General features: G+C 40.3%; 1 protein-coding gene and 1 pseudogene across 8 annotated transcripts in view; both read left to right on the top strand.

The window, feature by feature from the left end:
* PDE4D (phosphodiesterase 4D) overlaps positions 1-24,286 on the top strand; it is a 1,151,628-nt gene that overhangs the window by 1,080,089 nt on the left and 47,253 nt on the right. For 7 of the 8 annotated variants that reach the window (XM_032626898.1, XM_032626892.1, XM_032626893.1 and 4 more), the window contains one exon: positions 16,265-16,377. In XM_032626898.1, the coding sequence (XP_032482789.1) occupies positions 16,265-16,377 (113 nt within the window). Of the gene's footprint in view, positions 1-15,528; positions 16,179-16,264; positions 16,378-24,286 lie in introns of those variants that run through there. The other variant, XM_032626899.1, reaches the window with a different exon arrangement.
* On the top strand, positions 1,248-1,744 carry LOC116750531 (annotated as a pseudogene).

Here is a 24,286-nt window from a genome sequence, read left to right on the forward strand (position 1 = left end):
AAGAAACAAGAGAGAGACAAAGCTAACAATTATTAAGCTAGATGATTCCTTACCTCCGTGTTTTCAAACTTATTGGTAGATTGCAAAATCAGTTTCATGGGTCACAATCAATATTCTTAAAATGAATAGAATAGAAAACATCAGAGTGAATCATACATGGTAAGAGTAAATATTTCATGTAAGTTCTATTTCAGTTCTTTATATACTGGATCAAATATGTGTCCAGTGTGTGTGTGTTTCAGTTATGTATAGATTTCCTTTATATGGTGTGTATATCATTCTTTCACTTTCACTTAAATGCATGGTTTGTTAAACAAAGACTATAAACAAATTTTGCCATGACTATTATATATAACACACGAAAGTTGCTTTTAATAGGAGTTCACTCCCTCCTACCTTTTATTTTTTTTCAGTAGTGTGTATGTGTTAATTCCAAACTCCTAATTTATCCCCCCACCTTCCCGCTTTGGTAACCATAATTTTGTTTTCTACGTCTGTGAGTCTCTTTCTGTTTTGTAAATAAGTTCATTTGTAATTTTTTTTTGGATTCCACATATAAGTGATATCACATGATATTTGTCTTTCTCTTACTTACTTCACTTCGTATGATAATCTCTAGGTCCATACATGTTGCTGCAAATGGCATTATTTCATTCTTTTTTATGGCTGAGCAGTATTCCCTTATATATATATATATATATAGTTGTTATATATATAGTTATATATATAGTTATATAGTTATAAATATATATGTATATGTGTGTATGTATGTATATATGAAACCACATCTTTATCTATTCATCTGTCAGTGGACATTTAGGTTGCTTCCATGTCTTGGCTGTTGTAAATAGTGCTGCTATGAATATTGGGGTGCATGTATCTTTTCAAATTAGAGTTTGCACCTTTTCTGGGTATATGCCCAGGAGTGGGATTGCTGGATCATATGGTAGTTCTATTTTTAGTTTTTTAAGGCACCTCCATACAGTACTCCATAGTGGCTGCACCAATTTACATTCCCACCAATTGTGTAGGAGGGTTTCCTTTTCTCCAACCCCTTACCTTTTTAAAACAAACAGGTATCAAAACCTTCCTGTACATATTTTTTATAGCAGGAGTCAGCACCCACACTTCTTCAAAAAATGAGCACAATTAACAATAGCATTCATTGTACTTCCTACTTTAAACAAGTATACTGGTCATAGTATAAAATGTGTTTCTTACCGTGGTTCACTGTCAAAAATATTTAAAAGCCACTTCCTTATTTCATATAATCTTCTCCCAAAACTCTGTACGGGTAGAGTCTGAGCCTTTAAGAAAATGACAGTCTCTACAGGAGTTGAAGTTCCCCATAATTTTTACTTGTTGGAAGGTCTCAGAGAATGCCAAAAAGGAATTAGCTGGGGCCTTGAAGCTGATGAACAAAGGGAACTTTCAAGCTGGGAAGCCATGATTATTAGGTCACCAGGACAAATTATGAAAACAAAATACACAGACTGGAATTAGAATGTGGACCTAAATATCCAGAAGCTTCTCCATTGGTTATTTTGCAACAGAAAATTATATGAATGAAATAAATAATGCCAGTGAAATGGTAGATGCACTGAGAATAGTGGTGTTAGCAAAATGGCAAAAATCATGAAACTTAAAAGTTGTATTTCAAGAGTTAAGGTATGTAATACCATTTAAAAATATAAAGTTAAAATATAAAGTCACCAGAAGGACACACCACAGCAACTTATTTTAATGGATCTCAAACTTGTCTTAAATTTAAACCCTTAATGAACTCAACGTGAAATGTCCACACGTTAAATAAATAATTCTAGCTGGTAAATATATCCTGGAGATTTATAAAAATATTTATAATATATGTGTAGTCATTGTTTTCAGACAATAGGAAGGAAATTGCTATTCAACATTTTTTTTCTCTAATCAAGGAGCTGTAATTTATGCATAAACCTGGAATACTCAAAATAAAATATGGTTTTGCAAGATCAGAGGATGGCAAGAAGTGTCCAGATTGTTTTGAAATAATATATATTTTCAAAAGCTAATCTTAAGAATGAAATAAAACACGAATGGCATGCTTTAAGCATCTAGCTTAATAAAACGACTACAGTTTTTTGTTGTCTTTATTGGAGTTTAATTGCTTCACAATGTTGTGTTCGTTTCTGCTGAACAGTGAAGTGAATCAGCTCTCTATATAAATACATCCCCTCCCTCTTGGACCTCCCTCCCACCCCTCCCACACCCCACCCCTCAGGTCATCACAGAGCACTGAGCTGAGCTTCCTGTTCTTTACAGCATGTTCCCACTAGCTAGCTATTTTACCCATGGTAGTGTATATATGTCAATCCTCATCTCCCAATTCGTCCCACCCTCCCCGTCCCCTTCTGTGTCCACATGTCCATTCTTACGCCTAATAGTTTAAAGTAACAGGCACAATGAATACTCTTGCTCATTGTGTTAATTTTCAGAGAGAGGCAGGGGCTAACTACTACTAGTATCAAAAATATGTACAGAATTGTTTTGATAACCGTGTTTGAAGAAGAGATGAGGAGGAAATGGATGCAGTTAAAACCAGCTGTTACATTGGGCTTCCCTGGTGGCGCAGTGGTTGAGAGTCCTCCTGCCGATGCAGGGGACACGGGTTCGTGCCCCAGTCCAGGAAGATCCCACATGCCACGGAGCGGCTGGGCCCGTGAGCCACGGCCGCTGAGCCTGCGCGTCCGGAGCTTGTGCTCCACAACGGGAGAGGCCACAACAGTGAGAGGCCCGTGTACCGCAAAAAAAAAAAAAATCAGCTGTTACGTGTTACGTGTAACAAACTTGATAAATATTTATAATTTTTTAAAGAAATCATGAAACCAACAAAATGAAATAGGCATATGGATATGTGATTCTTTAAGTTAGTCTTAAATTCAAATAAAATATGGAACATGGCCTGGGGTTCAATCTTCTGTGGGGCGTATTTTTAGCTCTATTTACAAATGAAAAAACTGATAGATTGGAAGTTCAGTAATTCACCCAGCTTTGCCACATTGCTAAGTTGCAGAGCCAACATTTGAGCCTAGGTCTCTGTCCCCAGTGCCATGCTCTTCCTATTGCTCATGACTGTCCTAGGAGGCCACTAAAATAGATACCCCTAGAAATCTTGGTTCATTGCTCACTGTGCATCTGGACTCCTGCAATGGATTCTTTTATTTATTTATAATTTTTAGTTTTGGGTCTTCGTTGCTGTATGCGGGCTTTTCTCTAGTTGTGTCGAGCGGGGGCTACTCTTCATTGTGGTGCGCGGGCTTCTCACTGCAATGGCTTCTCTTGTTGCGGAGCATGGGCTCTAGGCGTGCAGGCTTCAGTAGTTGTGGCTCGTGAGCTCTAGAGCACAGGCTCAGTAGTTGTGGCGCACAGGCTTAGTTGCTCTGCGGCATGTGGGATCTTCCCAGACCAGAGCTCGAACCCGTGTCCCCTGCATTGGCAGGCAGATTCTCAACCACTGTGCCACCAGGGAAGTCCTGCAATGGATTCTTAATCTACCTCCTCCCTTCCTCATTTTATCCTCCTGGGCCACAAGTACACTTATGCAATTCCCTCAATATCCATTAGCTCCAGGCCACACACTGAAGTATTCCACTCTGTTTTCCTCCTGCTCCCTGGAAGGAGTCTACTCTATCCGGGCTATTTTCCACCCACACATGGAATCTTTATTCAGGCTTCAGATACTTGTTTCTGCTACCTGAAAAGAATGCCAGTTGACTCCCTCCTCCCACCCACAGCCATTCAAACCACAGACTGCGCCGAAGACCTCCAGCCAGGTTCACCTTCTTCCTGGAACCCTACACACCTAGCTGCCTGCCCTGAGCCACAGTAGCTCTTCCAAGCTGATGATTTCCATGCCACCTTCTACTGTCTCTAGGCAGCAACTGGTCATGTGTCTGATTTTCTCAGCAGGGTATGATAAGTTCCTTCCCAGGCCACTGAATCTTTCATGTTCTTGTATTTCACAGCAACCAGCACATCAGAGAGGCTCAATAAATATGTATGGATTGTTGGACTGCTCTCTTTCTGGGATGAGAGAGAGAAAGGGGGAGGAAGGGGGAGAGGAAGATTACTCTCTTGCCACTTCTCAATAGTACATGAGGGCATGAGGAGGGGAAAGAAGATGTCCTTGGTGGAGATTTCAAATATATGGGAACCTACAGAACATATGTATTGTGTTTGTTTTTGGACTTACCTGACATGATATAGAGCAAAGTTTTCCAAAGTATGCTTCAAGACATTATAGTTGTTGCACTCCAAGATCAAATATGTTTTAATAATACTTGTTAAATGACATTAAATAGGTCTCTTTGCTGTAGAGCTTCTAGCTTTTGGTAGGTTCATGTCCATTAAAATCACTGCTCCTTAAAATCATATGTAACATTTCCCAATGTTGTTTGCCCACAGAATTCTCTTAGTAAGGAGACTCTCATAGCAATTATGTTCATTTAAACATTCTTTGGGAAATGTTGGAGTGATATCTCCCGGTTACTTCATAGTAAGTGGTGTTCTGTCATTAACCAATGACATATTGGTACTTTTGTTTTTTTAAATATATTTATTTATTTACTTATTTATTTTTGCTGTGTTGGGTCTTCGTTTCTGTGCGAGGGCTTTCTCTAGTTGCGGCGAGCGGGGGCCACTCTTCATCGCGGTGCGTGGGCTTCTCACTATCGCGGCCTCTCTTGTTGCGGAGCACAGGCTCCAGACGCGCAGGCTCAGAGGTTGTGGCTCACGGACTTAGTTGCTCCACGGCATGTGGGATCTTCCCAGACCAGGGCTCGAACCCGTGTCCCCTGCATTGGCAGGCAGATTCTCAACCACTGCGCCACCAGGGAAGCCCCCGTATTTTTAAATGCTAGTGACTTTGTGTGATTTGGTGTGGTCTTGTGAAGGCTATTCTAGATCTTAGATTCTTCACTCATGTTCAGCCCAGAACTGGTTAATAATTGAAGGATGATGGTAAGAAAATAGTAATTGGCTTAGGATTGAGAACCTGTGAGAGTGGAAGTAACCCTTTACGTATGAAATGCCTTATTGTAGATGAATTTATTTAAACAACCTTATAAGTTGTGTCAGAATAATAGTTACTATTGATTGAGTACCTGCTATAAGTCAGATATACGTGCATTACATGCATTTTCACATGTGTTTCTCATAAAAATTAATTCCCAGTTTATACAATGGGCTCAGGTATTTAAATGACTAATTTAAGATAACAGGATGACTAGAACAATGGCAAAGCTGGAATTCAAATTCTGGGTGACTTAAAAATCTATGCTCTTTCCCATCTGTCATACTGCTTCCCATGGGGAACCCTACGGGTTGTGGGTCTTTGCATGTGTGTGTAAGAGCTTTCTTATCCAAATCTAAACCTCCCCAGATACTCTTGTACGATTAGAAAACTAACTTCTTTGTTTTGTTTTGTTTTTTTTTTTTTGTGGTACGCGGGCCTCTCACTGTTGTGGCCTCTCCCGTGGCGGAGCACAGGCTCCGGACGCGCAGGCTCAGTGGCTATGGCTCACGGGCCCAGCCGCTCTGCAGCATGTGGAATCTTCCCGGACCAGGGCACAAACCCGTGTCCCCTGCATCGGCAGGCGGACTCTCAACCACTGAGTCACCAGGGAAGCCCGAAACTAATTTCTTTTACTTAAGCTTGTGTATGGTGCCGGTTCATGCACAAGTAGACCATCCATGTATATATGATATAATGTTGAGTGCTAAAACTTGCTCTATAATGTATACACATTTAACAAATGCAGGTTTACCAGTAGGCTGACGTGGCTTCTCACTCATATGTTCTACTTATAGCACAAGTAGTGAGTATAAACATGGGACATAAGAAGTTACCCTTCTCAAACCTATTCATAGCCTATTTGAAAGAGCCTAGTCTTTCTTTGGACACCTTTTGTATAGATATATTTTTCTTAGCTCAGACTTCAATTCCCTTAAATGGAACGAATGTCTCTTTGGCATTACTTCTCTTTAGGTATCCCTAGTGAAGGGTAGTAAGGAAACAAAGAAGGCAGCAGAGGTACCAATTCAGAATGAAAAATTCTGGAGCAGTTTTGATTAAAACAATTATTTTCTTTTCTCCATTCAGGAAGGAATTCTCCACCTGGAGTCCTTGGGGACTTCAGGGAAGTCAGTGAACACTTTTAAAATAAAAACTCTGATTATATGAACATATGTCCAGTTTTCTGGAGAGGTTTGCTTTAGATTCTCAAAAGGTTTATTAGACTTCCAAAAAGGTTTACAAGCATTGTGCCTCTTGAAGTACAGGGAATCAAAATATACCTACCACCAATGTCTCCTTTATGGGCAATCACTTAAGGGAGTTTTCCTTCCATGTGAAAAGTCAGAACAAAGATTGGGAGATAAGGATGTTAGAGTGTACAAGATAGAATAGTGAGCAATGAATCAACTATAGGTAATGGTGAAAAGAAATACATGATATAATGTGACCATGAATTATAAATATTGAGAAAGGATTCTGAAGACAGAAAGGTCATATTCTAAGGAAAATCTAAATAAAAGTCTGGAATTAAAAAATCTAAATTATTTTTTAAAGCGTAAAACCAACAGAGTATGTATGTGTTGGGTGTAAGAATGGGGAAACAGATGGGGATGGGGTGGATGGGGGAGATGAAGTAGTGAAAACACAGAATAATCTAATGGGGAGGCCATAGACAGTATTTAAGTTTATTACATTGAGAGAGAAATATAGATTTAAATATGGCTGTTAGAAAATAACACAAGCACTACAGATTGGCTAAACTCAGAGTGGCAAGAATAGGTAAGTAGGTAGGAGATCCAGCTATTCTCCCAATTTTGATTTGCATGGGGAACCCATTCTCTTGATCTTGGTAGGATGGATGGCACACAGCCTTTAGTTCATTCACTTGTTCCCCTCAAACTTCATACCTGCATATTGATGGAATCTTTCAAAATTTTGCCTGATTTTATAAAGTTCATTCTCTGTATTTATCATAATACCTATCATTTCAGTATAATATTAATATATCTTCCAAAAGACACCGTGATGCATTAACCATTCCAAAGTTCTGGCAATGTTAGCTTCTGATACTCTTTAGCAACAGACAACACAGTTTGAAAGCAAGAGATGTAGCATAAGAGATACACAAAGATGGATACATCTAGAGAGGCATACCCAGGACATGATGACTACTTAAATCTTACTTGGAAAGAAATATTCTTATTTGTTATAAAGCATGCCTACTTATTGGTTATTTGCTCACAAATACTTGTTGAGTGCCTGTAAATGTCAGCAACTGTCCTACACACTTGTAGAAAAGCCTAGAAACATATATAAAAGTGACATAAACATAGTCATAGAGACAGAAGCCAGCAAATTGTATCTAGGTGGAAGGATTGGCTAAGAATGGCAGCCTTAGATGGGATGGTGAATAAGAGGATCTGGAATGGTGTGGAAAAGCCCACTGGGGAAAAAAAAAAAAGGCCTTCTGTGAACTCAAGAAGTATGGCATTCATAGAATAAGAAGGAGGGAGTTTGTGCAGCTGAATTTTGAGTGAGGAACTTACACATTAAAAACAGAGCTTAAGTAAGATTATTCTGACTTTATAAACAGGACTGTGGTGAGAAAAACTGCACCCAGGGAGATCCAGTAGTCAGCTGTTACACGAATCTAGAAATATATAGATGAGGATTTGACTGAAGGTGGCAGTTGTATAAATTAAGAAGAAATTGGTAAATCAATTGGCAAAGTATTAGATGGGAATATGGTTGGGGGCAGGGGTAGAGGGTATAAATATACAGCAGAGAAAGCAAGACTTTCTACTTATCAATAACTTTCTTTCTCAAAATATCTCAATTTCAAATGTAAAACATCCATACCTGGTATACAGTTGAACTAAACTCACAGAGTTCCAGAACCATGGTATTGGATGGGAGCTTTGAAGGCATCTGGTCAATTCTGGAATGCCCTCTATAGTAATAGCTGACCCCACCCAGGTTAATCAGTCATGAACAACTTCAAAACCAACACCTCACCCAGATTAACATAGTGTCAGAAGTTATAAAATAAGCAAGTATCAGAGCTGTGTGGGAAGTAGAGATCACCTAAGCAAACTCCTTACTTGCTATAAGGAATGCTTTGTGCAAGAACTGACAGAGATAAAGATGACTGTGTCATCCCTGAAGGTTGATGGAAACACAGATACCCTCCTACAAGCCCCCTCCCCACGGGAATCAAAATGACTCCTAAGGTTGTAACAGGAGTATGAAAATAACATACATAGTTCTAATAGTTTTTTTTTTCAGCCTTTTTGCAAAATGTTTGTTGTTCTTTTATTGAAACAAATTCCCAGAGAGAAGCTTCCTCACTAGCATTTCTAATCTTTGTTGGTGAAATATAAATTGGGAATGAAAATCATCTTACCTCAAACTGGTGGGTGTATATGGTCTGTTTTGGATATCAGTGGCTATGCCTTGATACTCTCTCCTTCGAAATTCTTTTTCTTTGCTCCTGAGAGGTTCTCTCCCTACCTTTCTGGCAGCTTCTCCTCTCACACTAGGCCTCCTAACTGGTCTTGTCTTTCTCCAACCCTCTTTTCACACTTCCCAGAGTAATCTCTCTGAAAAGCAAATCTGACCATGTGACATTCTTGCTTAGATTTTTAGTGGCTCCTTGGGGAAAAAAACCATAAACCCTTGGAATAGTATACTAAATCCCCCATAACTGCCTCTCCACCTTTATCTTTGTCCATTGCTGGATCCCAAACTTAGCATTCTTCTCTGCTTGTAGCTACCTGAATTGCCTATGTTCTCTAACTGGCAGTGACACGTTACTCTCTATCTTAGATGTCACCTCCCATTTCTCACCTGGTTAACTCTTCGGTTCATCCTTGGAGACTCCAGGCTGGCATTCCCTCTTTCAGAAAGTTTTCCCAGATCTCTCCTGAGATGTGGTAGTTTGCACCTTCCCTGTCCCCCATCTCTGCCTTATGCCGACTTTGCTGTACCTACTGCCTGGTTTTGGTGGAAACTTACATACATATCTCCAATAATTGCCTTCCTCATTGGACTATGAGCTTCTTTAAACCCAAAGTTATTTCCTTCCATTTGGTGTACCCAGCGCCTGGGACCTAGCAGGTGTTCAATATATGTTTATTCAAATGAAAAGAAAATTATTATAACCAGTAGAATGTAAACTCCTTGAGAGTAGGCAGGAACTTTTAACTACCTTGTTCATTGCTAAATCTCCATCATTTAGTGCAGTGCCTGGAAAAGAATCTAGTAGGTAAGCAGCACAAGGTTATTTAACTCATGGTCTCTCACTTAAAATAATCTACAAGGTTCTTGTTATTATCCCCAATCTACAGGTGAGGAAATTAAGGTCCAAGAAAGATTAGGTGATGTGCCAGGGATTATGGCTTGTATGTAGTGGAATGGAGATGGGGACCACCTCCTACGCTTCTAGTTTCCATCAAGGAGTAATATTACTTATAGTCGTTCACATGTCACATAAAGTCCACAATCCAGATGTCTGATTAAGCTTGGCTCAAACTCCAATTCCTTGGACAAAATTCCATCCTGCTCTTACACTGAGTTCCAAAAGCTTCCTCCTCTTTCTCTGTCTCTTCTCAGTGTCAGCTCAGGCTGACATTTCAGTTTGAGCCAATCTGGCCTCCAAGCTCAGATTAAACAAAACAAAATCTCTTTATCTCAGCATTTTGTACCTTCAGTAACTTTATTAAAGACTGGGGGGAGTGGGAGATTTATAGGGTGAAATTATCCTGTAAACAAAACTGACTCCTTTCTGTTATACACGCGCGCGCGCTCACACACACACACACACACACACACACACACACACACACACACCCCACATATATTCCCACTGGAGCAACAAGCATATTCTTCCCCTTTCCTATGTGGAAGAGACCACAGGTTAGTCCCGCCCAAACCAGTACTCCTCAAGTCCCATCTTCTGTAATAAGTAGCCTTGTCAAGCACTTTCTTGCACTCTCCCTGAAAGAAATTCTGGTGAATAGAGTTACGATGAATACAATATGATGACAATTTCAGTTTTTAAGAGCAAGAAGTCTATTCCTTTGGAAGTCCCACTGAGCAGTCCTTCAGTTCATGCCTGACATGTCATGAGAGCATATGCTTATGTCAAATTTTAATACTGAGGGCTTCCCTGGTGGTGCAGTGGTTGAAAGTCCGCCTGCCGATGCAGGGGACACGGGTTCGTGCCCCGGTCCGGGAAGATCCCACATGCCGCGGAGCGGCTGGGCCCGTGGGCCATGGCCGCTGAGCCTGCGTGTCCGGAGCCTGTGCTCCGCAACGGGAGAGGCCACAACAGTGGGAGGCCCGCGTACCGCAAAAAAAAAAAAAAATAATTAATACTGAGATTGTTTTAGATAAGAATAATCATCAGAAAAGCAAATATTCTGTAAATTATTAATTTTATTCTACCAATAACATGGCTGAAGATAATGGTCTCACTGACTTCAGCCTTGCCTCCCTCAATCCCATTTACTGCAGAGTCCTAGAATTTTCCATGTTAATAAAACCAGATCCCCTATCGAGCAGTATTCCAAATCACTCAGTGGCTCCTCCTTTTGAAGATTCAGTCCAAAGCCCCTACACGTGCCTGACAAGACTTCCATGACCAGTGTCTGTGGATTTCTCCAGACTCTTTCCCCCTGAGCAAGGTCCTACTCATGGGAGTTCCTTTCCCTACATACACATATACATACATCTTTTGAACACAGGCCCATGTGCTTGTTCATATTATTTTCTCTTAAAAACTCTTCCCACCCCCTTCACTTACCTCCTGTTTCATTCTTTAAGCCTCAGCCTTCTCCCGCTCCACCTCTGATTTAAATTGCCTTCTGGTATTGTCCCATAGCCTACATGCTTCCTTCTTTCAGAATGCTTTCTACAATATAGTATGCTGAAACTATCTCCACCCCGGACTCTTAAGCTTTCCTTGGATAAGGGGCACATTCTTTCATTCATCTTGTTTTTGCAGACTCTAATAAAGTGTGTGACACATACTTGGTGCTAAATAAATGTTTGTTGAATTTCTCATGGTACTAGAAGTCAGAGAAATCCAGTCTTGTATTTATTTCTTTAAAAAATTCTACTAGAGCCTTAGGCAGACCCAGAAAAAGAATCATAGATAGTGGGAAGATAGAAAAAAACTCACAAAATTATGTACACCTGCTCCTTGGAGGTCTTTTGAAGTACTAAGTGAAATTTTATATTTTTCATAAGATTTTAAAACAAGAACTTAATGCCAGAAATACACTTGGAAATGAGGACAGCTTGCCACTGGCAAGCTCTGCTTAAACCTGTTACATGTACACATTGAAAGTGTATCCAACACCTTCATGTATTTCCCATCAGATAAAATGTAGAGACAAAAAAAGTCAGCAAAAGTTAGAGCTAAATTGCATCAATCTTTTACTGTAGCGAATTCAGGGAGTGACTAGCTTGAAGCAATACATGGTGAAGTGGAAATCATTTTTCTCCAGCTCTACCTACTTTAGACACTATCAATTCCATCCTTAGGAACAAAGAGGGAATTTGGGTGGGAATTCGGAAAGGAGAAGCTGGAATTGCTTAGGAAGAGATACATTTAATTACTCGCTCTTAGGAGATGTTTAGTGAAGGGCTTTTTTTAAAGAACAATCTGAATCAGCCGTTACAGTTTGTATTTATTTTTTTTAATGAAGGGAAAGCAAATGGTGTCCAAGGTAAAGTGATTTTTTTTTGGACTTGTTCTCTTCATTTACACCAATAGGCCTGTCTAGGAGTTATGACAAATTCATACAGACCTTTAATCAGTCAAGAGTTGGCAAAGAAACTGACATCCATAGAGTCACACATTATGTAGAACGGATCCTTTTACCTCAATGGTCAACATCGCTGTAAGTTGTGGGTAAGAGTAAGCGGCTGAACATTTCACAAGAAAATGACCTCAACCTCTAGCTCAGTGCCGTGGCTCTGAGGCAATTAGTTTTTTCCTTTTCAAAAGGAAGCTGCTGCTTCAGCATCTTCTCCTGGAGCTCCTGGCACCATTTCAGGCCATGTGTCAGGGGAACCCTTGATCACATCACAATGACGGAAGCCAAGTGCTGGCCTGCAAGAATTGAGGACTGTTTGTTCACAGAAGATCCTGAGCAGAAACACGGGTGTCACATAGTTCAAGGGGGCCTTGAAGGAAACTGATGCTGCTGTAGGAGGGGACTTCCAAAGGCTCAAGTTATTTCTCAGTTGCTGTTCCAGAGCCCTCTCCTGGCTTTTATGGAATTTGGCCAAGAGTTGTTGCTTAGACAGTTTCTCCCTGTAGTCCCTTGACTTAGCAAGATTTTGGACGGGAAAATAGAAGAGTTTTCTTATATTTTCAAGTAGTGCCACAGTGACCGCTACTCTCTGGGGAGAAAAGTATTTTATTCATGAATGCAGTATGTGTTCTTGGTAAAACCCCAAATTAAACTAGCTCACTGTTTTTGTCCTGCGAAATGTTGGTGACATTTAGGTGTGTTGTTTGGTGTGCTGACTCAGTTTCCTGGAGGATAGCTGGCAACTCCACATTGAGGCTTTTTTAGTGGGGATGAAAAAGTCAGTTACTTCACGTTTTAGAACATTTGGGGTTAAAATTCCTAAAAGTTAAGCTTGAACACTGATCCTGAAAAACGGTGGCTAACCGTATTGCCTATCAGCCTAGGAATTTGGAAAAAGTAGTATTCTCAGCTCTACGCTAATATCAACAGTGATTCTTGATTTGAGCCACAGCTTTATAGAACAAACTGCTCTTTGCTCTGTTGTTAGTAATTATTTTCTTACTTATTGGTATGTAGGTGTGCTCTGGTCTTTTTTTTTTTTTCTTTTTTCATTCTCCATATTTATACAGTGCATGCAGAAGTAGTTAGAACTTAAAATACATACACAATAAAGGTGTTTAAAAAAATAAAAATAACAAAATACATACACAGGCCACATTCTTATTATACTCAAATGCTGATTTTGTCAAAATGACTAATCTATGATTGGGACGTAAAGTAGACCTTCTGAAACAAGCTGTCCCTCTTGTCGCTGTACTGCCTTCTTAAGAGCAAGTCCTGTATTTAAGTACATAATGTCTTGAGGCATTGAAACTTGACTGAATTACTTCTTCACTATTACAATTAAAAAGTAAATACTGGGCTTCCCTGGTGGCGCAGTGGTTGAGAGTCCGCCTGCCGATGCAGGGGACACGGGTTCGTGCCCCGGTCCGGGAGGATCCCACATGCCGCGGAGCGGCTGAGCCCGTGAGCCATGGCCGCTGAGCCTGTGCGTCCGGAGCCTGAGCAACAGGAGAGGCCCCAACAGTGAGAGGCCCGCGTACGGCAAAAAAAAAAAAAAAAAAAAAAAATTAAACGCTGAAGTGTAATACGTGGTGCCACATCCTGCTAGGTCCAAGGCCTATATTTCTGAAAAGCTTTGAGGAGTTGGTGAAGATGGGAGGGGGACTGGGAAGTCCCCCTGCGGCTCAGACTTTGGAAAAGTTGGAGAGCAGGGGAGAGGAACACGGAACACCAAGCCTTTGAGGTGTGGAGAGGGGATTCCTGGCTCCTAGATATAACCAGTGACTGGAAAGATGGCAGTGAACAAATCCTAGATACAATGGTCATGCATCTTTAATCCATTGGATGAGCTAACTATGGGTAGCCCAAATCAAATCACCTAAAATAAGTTAATTTCCTCTTAAAATTCCTACATCCTTATTTTATACCTTGGAAGAAAAAAGCCAAAATAAAACTATATAGTACATGTACTTCCATCACAGCTAGGTAATGCTATAGTTGCATATGGAAGATATTAAGTAAAATGAAAATGTGTTATGGTCATAGGCTTAATTATTATTTGTGATCTTTAGGGTATGGGATTACAAGGAACTTTCTGCATTACATCTTTGTGTAATGTTTCAAATTTTATAACAAGCATGTTCTAGTTTTATATACTTAATCAGGGAAAGGCTATACAGATAAAATACTTTATACTTACGATTTAAGATTATCTTTAAGGCTTTTCCTTTTGTTGGGGGAAAAGCTCCAATCACACTTTAATTCACCTGGCAAGGTTAGGTAGTTGTTGTTCCCCAAAAGTATATATTTACAGAGATTGGTGCAGGAAAAATAAAGTGGAATAAAAGAGGCAATTTTTAACCTAGAGTTCCCAAAGTGAATAGAAAACAGTTCAAGAATCCCTGATAATAATAAGCCACATGGCCCATGTAACAAATACTTTGAAAGTTATTCTAACTTTTACAAATGTTATATAAAAACCTATCTGGAAAATCCCAGGAGCCCGAGATTCAGTCCATGAAATTTTTTGTTGTGACACTCATCATTTATGGAGTCTAAATTTCAAGGGCAGAATTTCTTCTTCAATACCTGTATATTCGAAGACCAAGGAAAAGGATCTCACCAACTTCATGTAAGCTTTTCAGTGTATTCTTTCTAATTGACAGTAACAAAGTTTCGTAAGATGGGCTCTTTGGAGTTTGGATGTTTTCCCTCCTCTAACAGGTTCACTTACCTGCATACTAATATAGTGAAGTTCTCTGCAATTGATCCCTTACTGTAGACCTCCCCCAGGGTCAAATTTTGTAAATAGAACCTGCTTCCATACGCTGTCTTTGGATGTGGTCTTTCCATTTTCTCACGTTTGTAGTTTTTCCTGTGCACGGTGGGTAGAAACACTCTTCCAGACTCTTCCCATTGGCATCAAAATACCATCCGGGTCCCTGATTTGCAATTCCACTGACGAAGGAAGCATGTATGCAGGACGGGCGTAAATTGCCCATACGGCGTGCTGCATTCACATTGCTCTTCCTTTACTGTAACTCTTAGACAATTCTGAATGTGAAAACACAACATATTGCGAAATCTGTGAATTCTAAGCCGTTCATACCCACAACATTGTATGTTTTTGTTTTCTTGCTTATGTCCATCCCGAAATTTAGACGTATGGTTCTTAGCAGAGGCTGGGCTGGGAACTGAGGGTCTGGTCTTAATAGAAATACTTTTGATTGCACAACCACCCTGTCCTCTTGAAGTAGGTAAATCCTAAACCCTCAGAAACGAAGCCTCAGAAACACTAAAACCCAAACCCACACAAACGGTTGCGCGGGTCCTAAATAACCATCTTGTGCCGCCCGTCGGGCTCTCCGGCGAAAGCTCGCAGGAAGCACGGGACAGTGGAGACGCGGAGGCTCGGGCCGTCTGGGCAACCGGGAGGGCCTCGGCTCGGCTGGGCGCGCGGGGTCCCCGCGGGGCAGGTGCGCCGTTGCGCGCGCGTGCGCCCCAGGGCCCGCCTGAGCCCCGCGGCGGGCGCGACCCCGGGCGGCGGGCAAGCCGGCGGCGGGCGCTCCACGCCGGGTTTTCCGCCGCTCCCCTCGCCCCGGCCCCTGGCAGCAGCACTAACACACACTCTAGCGCCCGCGCCTCCCCAGCCGGGCTTCGGAGCGAGCGGCGCGGGGCCGCGCGGGGTGATGCTTCGGCGAGGCGGTGGGGCGGCGGGGGCCCCTGGCGGGCCGTGGCTCCGGGCGATCTCGGCGTGAGAGAGCCGAGGAGGAGCCGGGCGGCGCCAAGGGCCGTGCGGGGCGCTAGGGGTAGTGTTCCCGGAAAGCCGCGGCGATGGAGCCGCGCTGCGCCCGCCGCCGGAGGAGTTGAGAAAGAAAACAGGAAACGTGGTGGCTGCGCCCCCGGCCGCGGCTGATTCATTCGCTTTGAGTGAAGGCTCGGCAGGAGGGGCGGGCGCGGGGCCGCGGCTCGGGGCCGGGCGCCGCGCAGATCGCGCCGTGGACCAGACGCTCCCTCCGCGGGGCGGGCTCCCGGGCGCGCGCGCCATCCCCTTCGCCGTCCTCCGGCACCAGGACTTCTTCAAAGTCGCATCTTGAGGGTTTTGGTCCGTGTAGAAGTTGGCTTGCCGCACTTGGCGCGCCCTTCCTGGACGCCGAACAGAGACGCCAAGCTGGAGAGGGCGTGCGTTCCCGAGGCCGTCCGCACCGTTAGCAGAGCCCCGGCCCCCGTCGCGGTGCCCGGCTCGTCAATATGAAGGAGCAGCCCTCATGTGCGGGCACCGGGCATCCGAGCATGACGGGGTACGGCAGGATGGCCCCTTTTGAACTCGCCGGCGGCCCTGTGAAGCGCTTGAGAACTGAGTGCCCCTTTCCCTATCTCTTCGCAGAGGAGGCCTACCAGAAACTGGCCAGCGAGACCCTGGAGGAGCTGGACTGGTGTCTGGACCAGCTAGAGACCCTGCAGACCAGGCACTCCGTCAGTGAGATGGCCTCCAACAAGGTAAGCCCCGGCTCGGCTCTCACCGAGGCTCCTAGGCTGCTGATTCCCACGCTGGTGAAGCCACCAGTCCCCGTGGCCCGGGGAAATACATACAGGGGTTTGTCACACTCACTGCATTTTGGCTCCCTTAGAAGGAGGTTCCTGATGCCATGCCTTCCCTCTCTCTTCTGTTCACTCCAGAGAAATTAAACATTTTGCAAAAGCAACTTCGACATAGTTTGACTGCAGTACCCCCAAGGCACTGTTCGTGTGTGTGTGTGTGTGTGTGTGTGTGTGTGTGTTTGGAGGGGGTACTTCTAAGTGAGACTTTGCCCTTGCAACAGAAACCGAGTCTGGTCTACAGGCAACCCATGTTGTAGGGTATTCTTGGGATTCCCAGTGGAAAATAAGAGTTACTAGAGGTCAGTGCAATCCCTTGGATGTCACCACCTACTGAACTCAAACGCAGAAGAGTTCACTGAACTTGGAACCTTAACCCCCGTTTATCTAAGTGTCAGGGTACCCTGTAAGAACTGAGCCTTTATCTTTTTGCTTGGCCATATGTGTCCACAGGGGACGTCAAAGTTAAGGTTCATTGTGATCACTGCCTTTGTTTCCGTGAATCTTGGAGAGAGAGTCCAGTTTTCTGAGGTTATTTAGTTACAGTGATGCTTCAATGGGGCATTTGTGCCGTATGCCACAGTGCTGGTCTTGGTGGATAGTGGAGGTTTGAGGGCTGAGAATCAACCCTTAGCCTGGCACAGTCTTAAAGCAAGGTAGAGTGTTGTCAGTTTTGGTGTATTTTTTGGAATTCCTTGTTTGTTTTTTTTTTTAAAACAATCTTCAGTTATGTAAGGAAATAATTGGGCTTATGTATGTTTTTAATGATTGTTTGGCTCAGGGGATAGGAAAGGAGGCATGGGCATGTTGGATGCAGGTGGCTGAGGGATTTAGCCAGTAAGGACTGGTAACTTTGTGTGGTGATTAATAACAGTTGCCCCTAAAGATATTTAAAGATCTTTGGCCACCTATTTACAAGGTCAGGAAGGTATACCATTTTACTGTTTATCTTCTACATGCACATATTTTTCAGAGAGCTATGCTTTTTTTTTTTTTTTTTTAGTTTACTATAGTTTTTATCCCACCTTTTTTTTTCTCATGCAGTTTTAAAAAATATAGCATATCACCCACTTGATTGTCTTATCTGTTCACAATGCTTATGCAGACAGCATGGTTTTTAAGTAAAAAGTTAGCTTCAAATAAGATAAAAAGGACGCCCCAGTCACTATCTGAGGGCACTAATCTACCCGTAAGCACACTGACCTACCCATATGCACACTGATGATCAAATCTGTATTTTTTTTTTCTGTCATTGAAGCCTCATTTCTAAATTTGGTATGGCTCCACATCAAAATGATGGGTTATTACTCTCTTACTCCCTGCCGTGGCATCAGGTGCCATTGTTCTCATCTGGCTAACAAATTCTTAGTTCGTTGATTCATTTTATAACATATAGATTGTTCTTTCATAATTTGGTTCATAATAGCAGTAGACATATGCTGAGTATCTCCAGTGTCCTAAACGCCGAATGGGACCATTCTGCAGTGGGCCTGAGTTCTTATTCTCTTGTCTGGTTAATTCTGTGTAGTAAAAGGAAAAACCAGAAGGCACCAAAAGATGTGCAAGCCTTTGCTTATATTTTCGAGATGATTTGACAGTACTTTTTTAGCACAGTGAACCTCAGCGGCTACAATTACTTTCCCGCTAATCCATACTCTTAATGATGAGACCTCTATTTGAATTTAAAAATTAACATGAAATCTAATCATGTATTGTGAATGACTTCAACTGTCAAGTATTAATTTATCTATACTTTAAGATGAAAAAATAAAACTTGAGGTCACAGTGATTGGTCAAAATGATTTCTTTCTTTTAAGGGCATTTCTTTCTTTTAAAATTCCTGTCTTTTAAAGACAGGGATTTTTTTTTTTTTAATCTTTATTGTGAAGGCCCCTCAGACTTTAGGTTAATTTACAGGTTTAGTGTAGGAGGTGAATTTATTTGGTTGAAGTGAAATCTAGGTTAAGTAAGAAAAGACTTTTTCAAAATATAGTCATTCTAGCTGTGTTTGTGTCTTGTAAGATTATTGACATGACACTTTTTTTAACATCTTTATTGGAGTATAATTGCTTTACAATGGTGTGTTAGTTTCTGCTTTATAACAAAGTGAATCAGTTATACATATACATATGTTCCCATATCCCCTCCCTCTTGCATCTCCCTGCCTCCCACCCTCCCTATCCCACCCCTCTAGGTGGTCACAAAGCACTGAGCTGATCTCCCTGTGCTATGTGGCTGCTTCCACTAGCTATCTGTTTTACATTTGGTAGTGTATATATATGTCCATGACACTCTCTCACTTGACACTTATTTTTAACATTAAAAAATTCAACTCAGCTGAAGCTGTTGATTAAACTTTTCATGTCTAATTCATTCATTTCTTTCTTTTAAAAAACCCATTCATTTCTAAATGAGTGCTAAGCTCCTGTGACTTTTATAGATGAAAACGGATTAGCATAGAAGGAATAAGAGCTCTTGGTAAAGGTTGTAAGGTTACCCTTCAGCCAGATAACAAGGGCACAAATAAGTCACATCCACATGAGCTGTAAACTGAGTTGGAGCAGCTGGTCTAAAGGTCCCCAGGAGTGATGCCGAACCTAAGTCTGAACTGGAAATGTGACAACTTGCGTCACATGTCCGCTAGGTTGTCGAGCATCTCTTGAGTGTGAATGAATAAGTCTGAAACATTGCTTTTGATTATTAGTCTTATTGCCATCCATTCTTTTCACATGTACTTGTTCGAACCAAACCAGTGTTTCCCTTGAAAAGTCATGAAGTTTTTGTTTTCTTCTCTTTTTCAGGCTTAAAAAAAAAGTACTCTAATAGATTAAAATGACACAATAAAATACTAGTAAGAAATCAGGATTTTTAAGTGATTATGTAGAGAAAATATTTATTATGGAGGTGGATTTGGGTGTTAGGAAGAAGGAAATTGATTCCTCAAACTCATTTAACAAATTGGGTTAATGAATTCTTCATATTTTAAAAAATCTTAATAGAAGGAATCTGAACTATTAGTTTTTAAATGATGCTTTAGAAGCAACTAGATGTACTTCCTGATTGGGATTGTAATGTGCATAATGCTTATTGATGGTATTGAGACAGGAAAATTATTGAATTTTTGGCTACTGCCAACGTTGGCTATAATACATGTAGGATGCTTGTACCAAGTAGGGTAAGAGACTCCAGATGGCATTTAGTTTGAGAGGTTAAATCTACAGCATTTAGCCTAATAAGCCCATTAATCTGCCCAAGATTTGTACAGATTTCCTTTGAAACCTCCCTGCTAGAGTTAAGAGAGGTTTTGGTGAGGTCTCAAAGCTTTGGAGGCAGACAGACCTGGAAGTTGAATCATAGTTTTGTTCCTTACTAGCTGAGTTACATTAGAGAAATGACAAACATTTTTTAGCTTCGGTTTCCTTAGCATAAGATGAGCACAATGATATCTATTTCGAAAGGTCAGTGTAAGAATTTGAAAGAATATGTGTAAAATAGTTAGCTAATAGTGTCTGACAGGGACTATACCTGCCATTATTGGTATTATTATTGAAGGTTTAGGTTAAACTTGATTGGTTGCCTACTTGGCTAAAATATTTTTTTTACCATTCAGTTGTCATTTATACTTGATGTTTTAAGTTTCATGGGTTTTTATAATACAATTCTTAATAACTGTCTTTAGTGCACAGTTCTGTATTGTAAAAAATGCTTAAATTATATTTATACTTTTTTTAGTATAATATAGACACAAACATTTTGAAGTTCTAAATAGAAGCTTAATCTTTTCTTAAATTTCAGCTACAGAATTCCAGACAGCTAAATACTTTTTCTCTTTTATTCTAAAACTGAAAAAACAGCACTGATTAATTTTGAGAAAATATTAAATATAAGGTGGGATTGGTAGGTACATTTCCATCCTTTTGTACAGGTTTTGCAAAGCTAAAGTAACTCTTGAGACTGTTTTTAAGGCAGAATAGCTTCACAGTGTTTTTGGTTACCTTTCTCTCATAGAAAGTAAATGAGGATGTGAGGAGTGCAGGCTAGGATCTAAGCCTCAAGGGTTATGCTGTGGAACCCTGTAACTTTATTCTCTTGTGACCTAATAATGCACATTTCACCACATCTTCAATGTAAGTGTGGTGATGTTTGAAGGAGAAAAAATCATCTTGATTTTCCCCCAAAATATACTACTACAAAAATGTATTGTTTCTTCTCTCTAAATTTGGGGCAGTTCCGAGGCTTGGCATTGCTGGAACCTACCATGCTTCAAGCTGAAAGTCTGCCTTGAAGTTAGGATTCAGGCATCCTTCTAAGAGACTTAAGGTTTTTCTTTAGTTCTTTCTAGACGTACGTAGGCCAGCTTTGCAAATGTGAACATGACTTTTATATGGAATTTAGTTTGTCTGTTTGGCTTTTAACAAAGACCTCTATCATGTTTCTGTTGCCTATAAATTAAGTTGCTTTTCTGGGGTGCTTTATCTTAGTGTTTTTGCGCTCTGCTCCCCCTGCTGCTTTTTAATAGTCAATGCATACTTAACATATACTACAGCTTTCTGTGACTGCTGATATATTTTCTTCTGGGCAAGAGTGGTCCTGGAATGAATATAGAATGTTTATAGAAGTGGCTAAATCTTAAGATTTTTCAGCATTACATGATTATAAGATAGCTCAGAACAGAAATAAATGTTTAATTTTGCTGAGAAGGAAGGTGAAACTAGTTGGAAAAGGCATTTTAATTTTATGAAGAGCAAATAACAGTCATTTACTTCAAAATACTAAAACTTATTGGCATAGTCATACAGAGTTGTTGAGAGTTAATCAGCATACCTAAAGGAAAACTCTAAATTTTAAAAGAATACATCTTTCGTAAATATAGAAATTCAGCTTACTGATGCTTTGAGTTTGCTATCTGCTTTTTCACCTACTTTATAAAAGTAGATTTACCAAAGATTTATGTTGTTTACATTTAGAGCCTTAAAGTTAATATGACAGATTGTGCATGCTTATTTTTATGATCACTGTTTAAAAAAATACTTTCTTTGCTTTTATTTTAAGTAATAATAGAAAGAGGGAAGCACTTTAAACAGATATTTTTATGTTTCATTGAATAGTGAAGCCCTTGACTTGAACTTAATAAAACAGTAAAGATTAAAACAAATCTTTATTTATCTCTACTGTCATCAGCTCAGTTTCTGTATCAGTATTTAGTGGCAGTAACCTTAAATATCCTTAACATTTAATTATCAAAAACTTCTATTTTTGTGATTCAGTAAATTAGTCATTACTTGAGAAATTGCTTTCAGTTATTGCATTTTGATTTAATTATAGGAAAGCGGTAACTTCTCGTCTCAGAGTGTTATGAACTATGTCTTTTTTTTTCCAAAACAAAAGGCTTGGCCAAGATAAAATAGCACTTTTCCCAGTGTATGAATAGATTAAGCACATTTTTTCCCCAAATAGCAAGGATGATAGGTAATGATTTTGTTCAATTTAAGAAGATTCCTATGATAGTCATAGATTGTAGCTATTCCTTAAGATACGTATAATTATGGCAGATGTGAAATGCTGATAATGATTTTCAGTTGATCCATAAAATGCTATGTAGAATCTGATTTTCTCTTTTTCAGAAAGAAACCAATCCTTTTAAACTGCAAATAGCTGGAGTTTATTTTGTGACAGCATAGCTCTGCCAGGGCTAGCTCTGTACCTGGCTAGTTGTGATAGTTGAATTGGCACTTTTAGCCTGAGATCTTTCTAGGAAATAGAGCATGGGTAGCCCTTTAGTTTGCTGTTCACATTAGTTTTAAAAGACATTTTAAGACGGCATTTTCTTTTATTTACTCGAACAGGGATTAGGATGGGGAGGGGTGAGCCTTCCTGTTTGCTTAAACAACAAAAAATTCTGCTTTGTCCATCGGGAAATTTGTTAAATTGGATTACCAACTGCAGTGATCATAGCTTTGTTATCCTTTACACTTAGAGAATATTTTATCTTTAATGAAGTATTTTTCTTTGTTATTATTGTTGAATATTCTGGGGTTTTTTTTGTGCCTGTTTTGCTGTGTTTTGTGTGTGATGGGGATGAATGGTATTTACTCTTTCTCCTGACATATACACCAATGCTTATGGCAGCTTTGTAGAGTGGAAAGGACATAGATGTCTTTTGTCAGGTGGACTTGGTTTCAATTTCTGGCTCTGCTGCTTCCTCCCTAATGTTTTGGGGAACATGCCTCACTTCTCTGAATCTCAATTTCTTCATTTCTAAATGGACATAATAAAAGGGGAAAATAAAATTGAAGGTTGTTAAGAGCATTAGATATAATATATAGAAAGCTCACTTTGCCGAATAGCATATACTGGCTGCTTAATAAATTACATGCAATTTATTCTAACCCTAGACTATACTGGAAAGGAGAGACTAAGGAAAACCATGTGTCATATACTCCTTGTAATATAAGAACATCACATTTTTCAGAAGAAAACTGTGACCTTTATTCTATAATAGATAACAAGTCAAAATTACTGTTCTCAGACTTCCTGTGTACATTCATAGCTACTATACATTAAATGCTTTCATTTAAAGCATTTATTTTTTAAAGTTAAATGTCCACCTGAGTGCCTCATCTTAAGCAAGGAATTACATGAAATCATGGATTTGATGTTCTAGTTATTTTTATTATAATATTATAATATTAAAATATGTTATTTTTAATATAATGTTCTAATTTTTTTAATATGCATTGAAATTAATTTGTAACAAAATCAGAAAATACTCATCCACGCCACCTTAAAGCATTTTACTTACCACTCACAGACAATGGGCATACTTTTCATTGTACTAGTCTAAATTGGCAGTAAGAACCATCTGGGGAGTCACTTTTGGTTAGAAAGGTATGTCTGTTTTAAACAACCTATGGTTTTTCTTCTCTGCCATTAACGGGATTTCCCCACTAGAGGAGAAAATGCCAGCTATCATCAGCAGAAGTCTTCCCATTCATTAGGCATTCATTCCGCAGGCAGAATGGTCTATGGATTTAGAGCACTCTCCTGCAGCCAGACTGCCTGCGTTGGATTCACTCTCCGCCCTTTACTAAATCTAAATGGGACAACTTACCTTCTGTTCTTCAGCTTCCTCTTCTGTTAAAGCGTTACTGTGATGATTTAATGAATTAAAAGATGGAAATTGTCTAGACAGAGTCAGGAACATAGTGGGTGCTCAATAATGTTAGGTCCTTTATATCCATCTATAAAGGGATATCATCTTTCTTTTCTTATTTTGTGGGGTGAGAGTTTGCCATCCTGAGACTTAAGCCTCCAGTGACCTTTTAAGAGAGAATGGTGGCCTCATGATGTTGATGTGAACCAAATAGGACTCTTGGAATGTTTCATTTGCTCTTCTCCCCATCAGTGACTTTTCTTGGAGTTTACCTTTTGTTTCTTTGTGTAATTTTATGGTAGAGCCCATCAACCTGGCCTGAGGTTTTCTCAGAACATCTAAAACTCTCTAAGCTGTTTCTAGCAGAAATACCTAAATAGTGGATAACAGTCCAGTGACTTTTTTTTCATAAATGAATGCACCCTGTTATTCCTCTGAATGAGACTGAAAGTAACCCAGGCACAGAATCTCTTATTAATACTTAATGTTAAGAAAACTGTGTTCAGGACATAGCCTTCCATGGCACTTCTCAGCAACTTTACCATCAAGTATATGCAAACATTTCCTTGTTCAGTCAGCCGAGAGAACCTAAAGCAATGACACCCCAGTAGCATTGAACACATCTAGCACCCTCATCTTGGTTTCTAATACCATTCT

Source organism: Phocoena sinus, chromosome 3 (genome assembly GCF_008692025.1).
Source record: "Phocoena sinus isolate mPhoSin1 chromosome 3, mPhoSin1.pri, whole genome shotgun sequence".
NCBI classification, from domain to species: Eukaryota; Metazoa; Chordata; class Mammalia; order Artiodactyla; family Phocoenidae; genus Phocoena; species Phocoena sinus.